The sequence below is a fragment of the Chinchilla lanigera genome, unplaced genomic scaffold (genome assembly GCF_000276665.1).
Source record: "Chinchilla lanigera isolate Chin_1 unplaced genomic scaffold, ChiLan1.0 scaffold00065, whole genome shotgun sequence".
In the NCBI taxonomy this organism is placed as follows: Eukaryota; Metazoa; Chordata; class Mammalia; order Rodentia; family Chinchillidae; genus Chinchilla; species Chinchilla lanigera.
In genome coordinates this window covers 2,313,697-2,326,018 of record NW_004955466.1, presented here as the reverse complement: position 1 = coordinate 2,326,018, position 12,322 = coordinate 2,313,697, and the positions used below count along the sequence as shown (strand labels likewise).

At 39.0% G+C, this 12,322-nt stretch overlaps 1 protein-coding gene and 1 long non-coding RNA gene across 23 annotated transcripts in view; one reads left to right on the top strand and one right to left on the bottom strand.

The window, feature by feature from the left end:
* The window catches only part of Rad51b (RAD51 paralog B), a 701,675-nt gene that overhangs the window by 62,128 nt on the left and 627,225 nt on the right, over positions 1-12,322 (top strand). The window contains exon 8 of one of the 22 annotated variants that reach the window (XM_013521915.1): positions 3,901-4,005. The exons of the other annotated variants lie outside the window; for them this stretch is intronic. Coding sequence (XP_013377369.1) covers positions 3,901-3,978 — 78 coding nt within the window. The 3' untranslated portion in view covers positions 3,979-4,005. Of the gene's footprint in view, positions 1-3,900; positions 4,006-12,322 lie in introns of those variants that run through there. 22 annotated transcript variants of the gene reach the window in all.
* Positions 1-12,322, bottom strand: part of LOC106150154 — a 48,564-nt gene that overhangs the window by 5,958 nt on the left and 30,284 nt on the right. The window lies entirely within an intron of this gene.

Genomic DNA, 12,322 nt, shown 5'->3' with positions numbered 1-12,322 from the left:
TCAAAAGGTTAATGAGGAGGTGATTGCCTAAATTAGCTCTGGTATATCCATACAAAATCATAGTATGCCATTGTTAAAATGAGGGAGATCACCCAAAGTTACATTCACAGGTGCAGGAAAGGGTTAACTCAGCTGCGTATAATAGCTTTTCTGAGTCTTGTGGGTTTTTCCAACAAATCTTCTAAGCCAGAGAGTAATCTTGGGAACCACTGATAACAAGACCACTAATAGATATGTAAAAATATCTATGGCCATTTTGTTATTTATATATATAGTTTTAAATTTAAACTTTATTAATGTATATTGAAAATTGTATGTATATGGGGTATAAAGTCATGATATGATAGCTACATTTTTAATTTTGTCAAAACTGGCAAGATTTAGTTAATAATGTCACGTCAACCTTAGTTTTATTTTTTTTTTCTGGTACTGGGAATCAAACTCAGGACTTTGTGCTTGCCAGGCAGGTGCTTGTGCCACGGAGCTATGTCCCCGGCCCAGTTCATTTGTTTTGATAATTGTACTGCGGTGTGTAAGATGGTAATTTAGGGGGCTGAGAGGCATATGAGAATTGTACTCTTTTTGCAACTTTGTGGTAAATCAAAATTCTTTCAAAAGAAAAACAAAAAAAAGAATAAAGCAGGTGCTTTTATGTGCCTAAGTTGCCTCTGAAGCTTATAAAGAAATTGCACTGGTTTTATCTGGAGAAAGGGACATAGTTTTGATACATTGGCCCTCTTCTATTTAGTCATCTGGTCCTAAAGATGTTATCTAATACAGTACCTCTTCAGTTTAAAGATTGTGCTACTTCTTTTAGCAAGTCCTCTTGGCTGTTTTCTTTTTCCTTTTCCTTTTTTTTTTTTTTGAGACAGGGTCTCACTATGTAGTGCAGGCTGACCTTGCTTATGTAGCCCAGGATAGTCTTGAACTCATGGAAATCCTCCTGCCTCAGCCTTGTGAGTGCTGGGATTGTGTGCATCACATGTGTGCGTCATCACACCCAGCAGGGTCAGGTTATATAGTTCAGACTGGCATTGAACTCACTGTGTAGCCCAGGCTGGCCTTGAGGTGATCCTTCTGCTTCACCTTCCTGAGTGCTGGGATTCAGGCATGCACCACCATGCCTGGCTTTGCTCCTCTTTCAAAATATATTCAGTATGTGGTTACTTCCTACCTTCAGTCATATCTCCCTGCTTCTTAGTGGTTATGAATATATAGTTTAGGCTTTGGAGTTAGATGTTGTTTTTAGTCATAGGCCCACTATTACAAATTTTATGACCCTGAGTAATTTATTTCAGCTCTCTTAGTTCCTTTGTTTGAAAAATAGGGATAATAATATCTGACTCATGAGGGTGTGGGTATTAAATGAGATAATGTCTGTAATGTTCTTCACACAAAGTTTGGTGCATTCTGTAAAAGGTAGCCATTAATTATTAATTTTAGTAGTTCCCCCATTCCAGATGCCTAGTGTGTAGTTTCTTTCTCCTCCTAAATCTTTTTTACAAGTCTGCAAGTACCTCAAAAGGAAAAAAATCTTGTCTTATTCCTATTTTGTTCTTTTCTCTTTTTTCTTTTCCCTTTCCTTTCCTTTCCTTTCCTTTCCTTTCCTTTCCTTTCCTTTCCTTTCCTTTCCTTTCCTTTTCTTTTCTTTTTTCTCTCTCTCTTTCTTGCTGCTGTTATCGTCTGAACCCTCTTACCCTTGGTTACCCTTTTCTTCTTTGGCTCTCAGAGTCTCTCCTTTCCTTTTTAATTCCACTCTCAGCATTTGTGTCTAAAGCTCTGCGCTAGGCACCATGAGGTCATAAAGATGAATAAGACATAGTGTTTTCCCTTTAGGCTTCTATAAATAAGTTAATTGTAGAGACAAACAGGTCTCTATGCTATAATGGAGAAAAAATAAGTATCTTGTCTATGATTCTTTTTCTATTTCTAACAGATACATATGTAGTCTGGTACGACCCTTTCTGTTCTTTACTTGGAACTGTAGATTACACAGAGAAAAATAAAGGGAAGTAGCACAGACCTTTATAGTCTAAGTTAAACCCTTTGTCATGTCTAACCTGACTCTTACTGTCCCATTCTTATTCAGAAAGAGTGCTCTTGGAAACAGAAAGGTAGTGGTTAAACTGATAAAGCACAGCCTAATTCTAAAGTTGTTTTGCTAAGAAAAGGGTGGAAAGGAAAGTAGGTGTAGCTCTTAGTTATTGGAGTTACTGGACATTTATTACATGCCTGGGCATGCTATAAGGTTTTTGGATTGTAGATCTTAAGGTTGTAACTAAGTGGCAATCTTCAGTTTTCCAGTGAAAATAGGGATGCAGGGAAATGAGGTGATTTGTCTAAAACTGCTCAAGAAGTCATTTAGATAATTGAATAATACAATTTGGTACTTCTATCCTGGATTTTTATTGCTGCATCTTAAAATTGATCTATTTTCTTTTCTGTGTAAATAATTGCCTGTACAGATAATTTTCCGAAAGTGTGCCTCTTATTATGTTCCTCTGCTCAGAAGCATCATAGAGTACCGTGTTATTTGTAGAATAAGACTAGGAGACAGCACAGAGTTGTATCCTTTGTAGCCAGAACAGTATATGGCACTTAGCAGGTCTCTAATTAATACTGTTTGGCGATTGAGCTCATCTAAATTACTGATATGATATCCAGGAATTCCCTTCTTCCTGACTCTAAGCTATTCCTATCTGTCTTGTCTGTTGCAAGTGTTAGCAGGTAGTTTCCTTCCAAAAGTGGCTTGTCAAGTAAACATTACTGGGTTTTGTGGTGCTTGCATCTCCTTCTGGAGTTGGATTCCAGGTTCTCCTCATCTTGAACAAAGAATTAAATGAAATGAACAAAAAATGGTGACAAAGTTTATGTGAAAAAGTAAAAGTGAAGCGTGAAGGATAAACTGGCTTTGTAGAGTGAGGTTAAGCCAAAAAGAAAGTAAGATAAAAGTACACCCTGGAGGACAAAGGTGGGCTGTGATGAGGAAAGCCAGCACAGTGAACTCTTCTTGGCGTCTGTGGCTTTTTAGGCAGTCTGTATCCTGTGGAAACCCTCAAGACCTTCTACACCTAGGTCTGAAAGGTAGTCCTAGAAGTTTCTTCCTAACCAGTCTGAGCCACACCCTATGTCCTATCTGATCAGCTGCTGGTCTATCTCTGCTTCCCTGTTTTTCTGAAGAGGAAGGTGATGTCCTCCTATTACAGCTCACTGTTTAAATTATATTCAAGTAAACAATTTAAAGTACATCATGGGAGGCTTCCAGGAAGATGGTGGAATGGTGAGCAGTGGCAAATCAGCCTCTCCGGGATTAGGAGACCAGATGCTGGAGTATAGTGACCTGGGGAAGAGAAGAAGGAGGGAGGTGGATCACCGAGACCCAGGAGAGGTCCGAAGGGAGAACTGGAGCTCACAGGGAGGGGAGAGGCGAGGAGAGCGAGGTGACGGAACTCAGTGCAGAAAAGGGAGGTGGCAACTGCACCTTCTCACTGACTCCCGGCTCATGGTGTGAGAGAGGAGGCTCCAGCCTACAGAGGTATGGCGACAGCAGAGGTCCTCCAGTGGAGGGGAGCAGTGGATGCTGTGGGCTGAAGCAGCTGGTAGATGACTGCGGTCCAAAGGTCCCCAGGAGTGGGTGATTGACTGGATGCCATTTTGGGGTGGAGCTAGCTGAACTAAGGACTTCGAACAGCCATGGGTTGGCTTTGTATTGGGGATCCCAGAGTCTGGGTGAGGTATAACCCAGAGACATCTAAGGTTGGGGAGCTGAGGTCTAGCTGCCAAGATACACCCATAGTGTAGTGCACTGAAGAACTTGGGTCACAGCCTCCCAACCAGAGACCAGAATCAGCCTGAACTTCTGAGGAGTTGAATCAGCATCCTACCCTGTTCCTACTGCAGACATGCTGGGATCATAGAATACAGACCTGGGCTCTGTCTGCGTCCTTGTCTACCAGTGACAGCAGAGACGTGCCGTGAAGTGGACCCTACTACAAAGCAGGAGACCCCAGAAGAGAAGCACAGGCTTGAAATCACAGAGAAATCTTTCTTTCTGTCTTTATTTTTGATGTATATTCTTGTTTTCACATGAGTGTGAACATTGTTTTAGTTCTTTGGTTTTGTTTAGTTCTTATTTTTGTTTCTTCCCTCTTTGTTTCTTTTCTTCTTCACTGGTCTCCAAAAACTTAGGTAATCTTCATTTGTCCTTCAACCTTGCTTCTAATCTCTTCCTTTTCTTCTGTTTCTCTATTTTTTTTCTCCTGTCCTTTTAAAATTTTTTCCCCAGAGGGTAAAATTGCTCAACTGAAGGGATATTTACTGTATATAATTTTCTGGTTTATTTTAGATGTTTTTATATAGCCACAAATATAGTTTGTATGGTTAAAGGTGGCAAATTCATAGTTACCACAGTTTGTCATTTTCCAAGCTATATGCTAAGACTGAGATTGTCTGAGGGTCACAAACTATAGCCCAAAGAACCAGTGGCTAGATCAAATAGGCAGCAACTTCTCACCCCTACCAAATTGAAGGGCTAGGATCTTGTGATAGGCTCAAAAGCCAAAAGCCAGCTCTACCTGGAACACATCTCTGAATAGCAGTCGTTTCATAAGATCTCAAGAAGCAATTTACGAGCATCAATGCAGAAAATAAATTTTGAAAATATAGAAAATGAGAAGACATAGAAACAAGATGCAACCCCAGCCTTCTAGCTTGCCAAGGGCAAACTGAGGGGGCAGTGAGGTGCAGCAAATCAAAAGCCACCCACCTGAACTCTCTGAAATGGTAACAGCAGAAGTGACAAAGCAGATAAGTGAAGCTCTAGAAAAACAGATCAGAAATAATTGCAGTTTAAGAAAGAGGTGATGACTATAATGAAGAACATGGTTAGTGAATCTAGAGTAGAAGATACAAATAAAAAATAGGAAAGTAATAAATAAAAAATAAAATAATAAAAGTAATAAATAAAAAATAAGAAAGTGATGGAAACCATGAATGCCCAGCAGAGGAAAGAACTAGAATGAATAAATCAAATTCAAACGGATATCCAGGAGATTAAAAACTCTATCGAAAGTGTGTGCAGCAGAGTCAACCAATGTGAAGAGACAATATCAGATGGGGAAGGTAGGGTTGTGCTTAGTGATCATCAAATGAAAGACTTATTAAAAATAGCCCATGACCATGAAAAATCAGTCCAACAGATGGGTCCAGGGGCCCACTTCTCTCCTCCTCCTCTTGCTGGTGTTGTTATATTCCAGTGTCTGTATGGCAACTCTCAGGCTGTTTTTCTGCTGCTTACCCTTCCACCATCTTCCAGAAAGTCCCCCAGGTAATTTTTAAATGATGTAAAGTTATGAAGCCAAAATGTTTGAGGACTTCTGGTTCAGAGAATAGAGGAGAAGATACATGGGAAGCAAAAGTTTATCATAGTAATCTAGGCGTGAAGTCATAAGAACTTAAACTTGAATTACAACAAGAAAAAGGGGGAGGAAGAGGCATATGCAGTGACACTGAAAGCTGAAAAAACTGATAAGATGCAGTATAAGAGTGTGAGAAAATGGATATTGGTAGTAAGCGTGTAACTTAGTACCAGATTGTGTGTGTGTGTGTGTGTGTGTGTGTGAGAGAGAGAGAGAGAGAGAGAGAGAGAGAATGGGGCGATTTGGCACAATGTATGATAGACTTCAAAAATGGACATTTATTTTGACTTATTCCCTATTTGTTATAAAGAAACAAGAATGAGTCTTGGTAGTTTTGTTTCATAATATTGGTAAGAACTTGTAAGAAATCTAAGAATCAAAGCAATTCGAGTACATTGATTACATTCATTCATTAGAATGCTGTGTAGCTGCTAAAAATGATGCGGATGAATATTCGATGTGGAAAATTATACATAATCAGGTTTTATCAATTTTCAATTGGGCAGGCTTTGGTTCAAGGTTTACGGTTAGAAATAATTATTTCCGCCAGATAAAGGGGTGCATGCCTGTAATTCCAATCATTTGGGATGCTGAGGCAGGAGAAGCACAAGTTCAAGGCCTGGGAAATTCAATGATACTCTGTCTCAAAAAAAAATGTAAAAAATAAAAAGGGCTGGCAATGTAGCTCAGCTGTCTCTGGGTTTAATTTTCAGAACTGGAAAAACAATACTTATTTCTCTAAAACTTAAGCTCAATCAGTGAGTATAATTTTTATGACAGCTTTTTTTCCCTTAAATCATTATTTTTGAGACAGGGTCTCGCTTTGCAGTTCAGGCTGGCCTTGAGCTCACTTTGTAGCCCAGTCTAGTCTCCAACTCGCAATGATCCTCCTGCCTCAGCCTCCCGAGTGCTGGGATTACAGGTGTGCGCCACCAGGCCCGGCCTTGAATCACAGTTAGGCTTTGACTCATTTTGAAATTGTAGGTCAAGATATCCATGGTGGACATTGTGCATCTATGAATATAAATAGAGCTAACATTAAAAGCTACCTTGTAGTAACTCTGCTCTAGATAGTGTTTGGGTTTTGACCGTAGTTTTCTTGCTTCGGTTATGGGATAAACATTTAAACAAAAATCATGTGGTATGGAGTAGATAGTAAAAGTGAATTGTATTTTCAAAGCAATTTAGGAAACTCAGTTGCTGCCATTGTGCTTTATTCTTTGTTATTACTCATTTTTCAACTCTCATGGCCAGTGTTGTTGACATCCATTGCTGTTTACATTGCCTGAGCGTCACACCGTATTTGCACAGTAATGTGGGTTAGGAACCAATTAAATTTTAGGTTGAAGGGGCTGGGGATTTAGCTCAGCGGCAAAGCGCCTGCCTGGCAAGCGCAAGGTTGTGAGTTCGGTTTCCGGTACCGGAGAAAAACCAAAAACCAAAAAAAAAAAAAGTCTTTAAAAATTTTAGGTTGAAAAAGCATGGACCCATGACCCATGTCTGGAGATAGCATTGTATAGACATTTATATTATGCATTACTCTGAAATAATAACTCTACTTTTAACATTTTAGTGTCGAGTAAAAGAATACCTTTGAAACGGTGAGCCCAACCTGTAAAACCTGTCTTCACATTCCTTTGGTCTTCATTTTTTAAAAATGGCTCATCTGCTAGTGAATTATGACTGTGAGATGTTTGCCTTTACTTACTGTTTACTGGCGAGGAGGGCTTTTAATGGAAAACATTACGTTTCATGAGTTTAGGAGTTACGTGAGGTGGAACGATACTTGGAATCACATCACACGGTCCATAGTTTTGCTGTTCTTTCAAGGGTTTCTGTTGTAATTTGTGTGACCCTAATTTTTGTTTAAACGAAATAGTTGATGTTTGGCAGTATATGTGACCCAGTCTCTCTTACAGATTTTGTTCCGCACAAGTTGTTTCTCTGTTATTAGAGGAAAATAATTCTTCAAAACTCAGCTTTATTGAAATGTAATTTGCATACCATAAAATTCACCCTAGGAGGAAGTATTGCTTCCATGGAGAGATGAATAGATTTGAGACCAAGTCCTACATTTCTTCATCCATTCATTTATTCATTTGTATTCTTAAATTATGAGTTTGTTACATAACTTCTAGACTACTGTCACCCAGTTACTACTAGTTTTCTGTTACAGTTTTATGTATTCTGAAACAATAAACATCTTTGATGATTTATATTGACAAGATATTTTGAAATTATTTCTATAGTTATATTCTATGTATTATCATTATTATCATTATTGCAGTGTTGGGGTCTTGTGCATATTAAACAAGTGCTTTGTCATTGCAATATATCCACAGAACTCTCTAATGTGGAATCGCAGAGATGAAAAACATTAGAAAGTTATCTTACAGAATACAGATTTCAAAATCAGGAAAAGGTGATTCAGGGAGTTCAGAGGCACATGATGACATTGCTGAAATGAAGGGAGGAAAAACGCGTATGTATTGCTTATTGTTGATAACCTGAGAAGCAGCTGCTGTTTCTTCCTTATGAACTTGTGACGCTTTTCTATACCTTTCCACTGTCAGTCTAGGAAGGGGTCTGACTGATCAAGGATTAACTAATTTCTCTTATGCCAATCAATTTGCAGGACGTGACCAAGGAAGCATGTAGCTCTGTTGACTATTGAGTCCTTGATGACATTAACCAACAGTCTTGTCCTGGCTTTGGTGCGAGTTTTCGGGATTGACAGTGTAGTCCACAGGCTGGCAGCCTGGCATCACCCGGGAGTGTCTGTTAGTCCTGCCAAATCATGGTCTCTGTTTTGACAGACTCCCCAGTGATTTCTGTGAGCACAAAGGCTTCAGAAGTGTTATTTAAACGACATTGATTGTATTTTTATTCACTTGCAACTAGAAGCATCCTGAGACAGCATTCCACATTTTTAACTTGAGGGGTTAGTCTTCCCCGCGCGTGCCCTATGTGGAAATATAGGGTGGGGGTTCCTAATGTAATAGAATTAGCACTACTGGGTCGTAATGTGGACTTTAGAAAGCTCTTCATCACACTTTGCTGATGTACAGTTCTTCTGGATTTTTTTTCGTAGTTATTTTTAGATGAGACCTAGCACTATAGTACTTATACTTGGTCAAAAAGACCTGCCATTATTTTTCTCAAGTCAGGAGATGTGAGCTTAGCTGTTCTGGTTCAGTCAACTTTGGGAATTGGATTTTGCTTCCCTTAAGAGTACTTCTTCCTACTTGCTCCCCACGCCACTGCTTTTCAGTTAGATGAGAGTTTTGTACTGCACCTCTGTCCAGAATCATTAACCTCTGGGGAGCAGCTCTTGCAAACTGCTGCCTTGCAGACCAGATGTGCATTTCAGTCACATGAATAGAGAAGAGAGCTCAATTTCCCTGCTGGATCTGTGTTTATGAAGGCTAAAAATAGCACAGATACAGTAAACCCACCAGCAGTCTAGGAGTTTTGAAAACTTGTTTTCTTCGTCTACTCTTTACACAGTTAGATGCCACATTCCAAAACAGGAAACACATATTTTAAAATTACATTGTTTGTCCATCACTCCAGAGGCCTTAATACATATAAAGCAGGCTAAATTAGATGATTGAGTTTACAAATTAGACTGTCCTTCTGTAATCTATTGACGATGCGCTGTGTCTGTGATGTGTTTTACAGTGAGAATTTCCAAAGGTCTGCACTCATGCAGAAAGGTCTTAATTAAAAGCAGTACTTTTGGAGTGAATGCAACGGTGCTGATTGATTTTATCCTTGTTATTCTTTGAGCATTCCCAATGCATTTGGCCTTATGATAAGTACAATGAAAATTTATCTCTAGTCCATTTTAGACAAAATTGAAGCTAGAGAGATTAAGTAACCCCAGAAAAATCATATAGTTAGGAATTTGGGATGGTGCTCCCCAAGCTCATTCAGGTCTCTGAGGAGTTTAAATTTTGGGCAGAATACTAACAGGTAAACAGCATGGAGAACTTAAAAGTGAAGTAAAATTTTAAAACGCTGTGCAATTTAGTGAGAACATATTGGAAGACGTGATGAATTCTGACCAAGAGAATCAATTAAAAAATCATTCATTTCCCTTCTATTCCAAAATAGTCTTTTCTTCTCTCATTCTTTTCATATTACCAGTTTTTCTCTAATCAAGACTTAAATTTTTGTTTTTTTCATAATTTTATATTTTATCAATCTATAAAGCTTTCAGTTCTTTCTTTTCTTTTTGTCTGTTTTTGGAGACAGGGTCTTGGTGTGTAGCTCAGGCTTTCCTCAGACTTGCTATATGGCCCAGGCTGACCTCAAATGTGTGATCCTCCTGCCTCAGCCTCTGCAGTTGTGGGATTACAAGCACGCATAATCATAACTGTCTCCTTTCAGTTCTTGCTTAATAGGGTTTCTTGCTGTCATTCCCCAGTATTCATTTCTACTGTTATCACCCTCGTTTTATCTGTCACTGTACCATCTAGGTCAGTGATGGTGACTTTTTTGGTGTTTTCAGTGATACAAACAGCCCACTGCGGCACACATGCTGTAGGTTCACCACACAGATCTAGGTCAGTGATTACCAGCCTTGGATGGACCTAAGAATTATATAATGGTGCAAGTAGATTTCGACCCGTTAGTTTGAGATCACAGGTGATTCTGAGGCACATCAAACTTGAGAACCACTTATCTAGGGCAGTCATTTTCATATGCGATCTGGGGATTACTGGAGTAGCTCTGAGATTTTATCAGTAATATGCAAAATAAGAACTATTTTCTTTTCTTTTTTTTCTGGTATTTTTGCGACAGAGTCTGGCTATGCAGTTCAGGCTGGCCTTGAGCTCACTTTGTAGCCCAGTCTGGTCTTGAACTCACACCAATCCTCCTGCCTCAGCCTCCCTAGTGCTGGGATTACAGGCGTGCACCACCACGCCCGGCTAGAACTATTTTCATAGTTATACTAAGATATCATTTCTCTTTTTCATTGTGTGGACATTAGAGTTGATGGTGAGGAAACAGTTATGGGTAAAACTTGTGTATGTGTAGAAATTAAGGCTGTGGAATGGGGCTGGGGATGTAGCTCAGCAGCATAAGCACTTGCCTGGCAAGGCTGAGGTCAGGAGTTTGATTCCCGGTACCAAAAAAAAAAAAAAAAAAAGGCTGTGGAATGAAACTAAATTAGTAATAAATATATTATTTACTGCCACACACTTGGAGTACAAACGAATTTTGCTGAAGCATGTCCTAATGCATCAGTTAAAATGATTAATTTCATTAAATCTTAAACCTTGAGTGTATATTTTATTAATATTCTATGGCTCTGTAAAGTATTTGTAAGGCAGTTCTGTATGCTCAAGTATGATTGTGTCAAGAAGCAGTACTTCTGGAGAGTTCTGAATTAAAATAGCGGCTTTTTTCATGGGACACCATTTTCATTTAAAAAAAAGTGGCTGGTAGATGAATTATGGTTATTCAGACTCTGATCTTTGGCAAACATTTTCCAAAAAAATTAACAAACAGAAGTTTGATGTTACTAATGATAAAATTTCAGCTTTGAAGCAAAAATTAGACATTTAAACGGTTCCCACGAATAATGCCAGAATGCCATGAAGTGTCGCTAAGGGCAAGAAGGCTGTGGCTAGACAGCAAATAAACATGTTACGTAAGTTTCATTTAGGCATTGATTATAGCTCTGCTGGCAGGAAGTTCAGTGTTAATGAACCAACTATTCATTAAATAAGTGTTTTAAACAGAAATCCATATAAAACAAATTATGTGTTCATCAGTTGATAAAAATATTCTTACTAGACACTGTGAGAATTCAATCCTGTGTTTTCTTTGGGAATAATGATCAATTGTCATGATTTCTGTCTTCTTTTTTTTTTTTTTTTGGTACCGGGAATCAAACTCAGGACCTTATGCTTGTCAGGCAGGTGCTTATGCCACTGAGCTATATCCCTGGCTGCATGATTTCTGTCTTTGTGGAGACGTTATAAACCATAACTACTATGAGTAATAAGATCAAGATAAGAAATATATATTTTATTTTTTTGGTCTTTTTGAGACAAGGTGTCACTATGCAGTTCAGACTGGCCTTGAGCTCACTTTGTAGCGCAGGCTGGTTTCGAACTTGCAAAGATCCTCCTGCCTCAGCCTCCCAAGTGCTGGCATTACAGGCGTGCGTCACCACGTCTGGCTAAGATTAAGTTTCTGATTTGGATCTCTGTTCCATTTGTGATTTATTGTATGTAGGACTTGAGGTACAGATTTAGTTTTTATTGAAGTGATTCTTCTCTTAGTTTTAGTACCAAGTTGTCTAGTTCCCCAAGAAGGTTCTTGGTATTTTGTTGGGATTACATTTATAAGTTAATTCAGAAAGAATATCAACTTTGAGTCATCCTATTCACGATCAAGGGATACCTGCCCGTTTGTGCAAGTGCTGTCACAATCTGAAAATAGCCAGCTTTCTTCTTTCTAGTTTGTCAGCCTCTTGCCTGTCTCATTGGCCGGTTCAGTAGTCGTGGCCCTAGTGGGATTCTGGACCTGTTTCTGGTCACAGCAGAAATAGTCCTAGCGTTTATTAAGGAAGGAGCTGGCTTGAGGCTCACATTGCACAGTCATCTCTGACTATCCGTGGGCTTCTGTTCTAGGAATCGCGTGGATACCAAAATCTGAGAATGGTTAGGAGTCTAAAATAAAATGGTGTGGTATTTACATGTCATCTATGCACATCCTCCCATATACTTCAACTTGAGGATATGGAGAGTTAACTGATACTATTTTATTATGTTAATGAACGATTTCACTTTGATATAGTAAGACAGTAATTTCTAATGTTGGGAAGGACTTGGTTGCTAAGAAGTAAGATGAGATGGAATTGAAATGGATAGTAGAAGAGAGTGGGATCA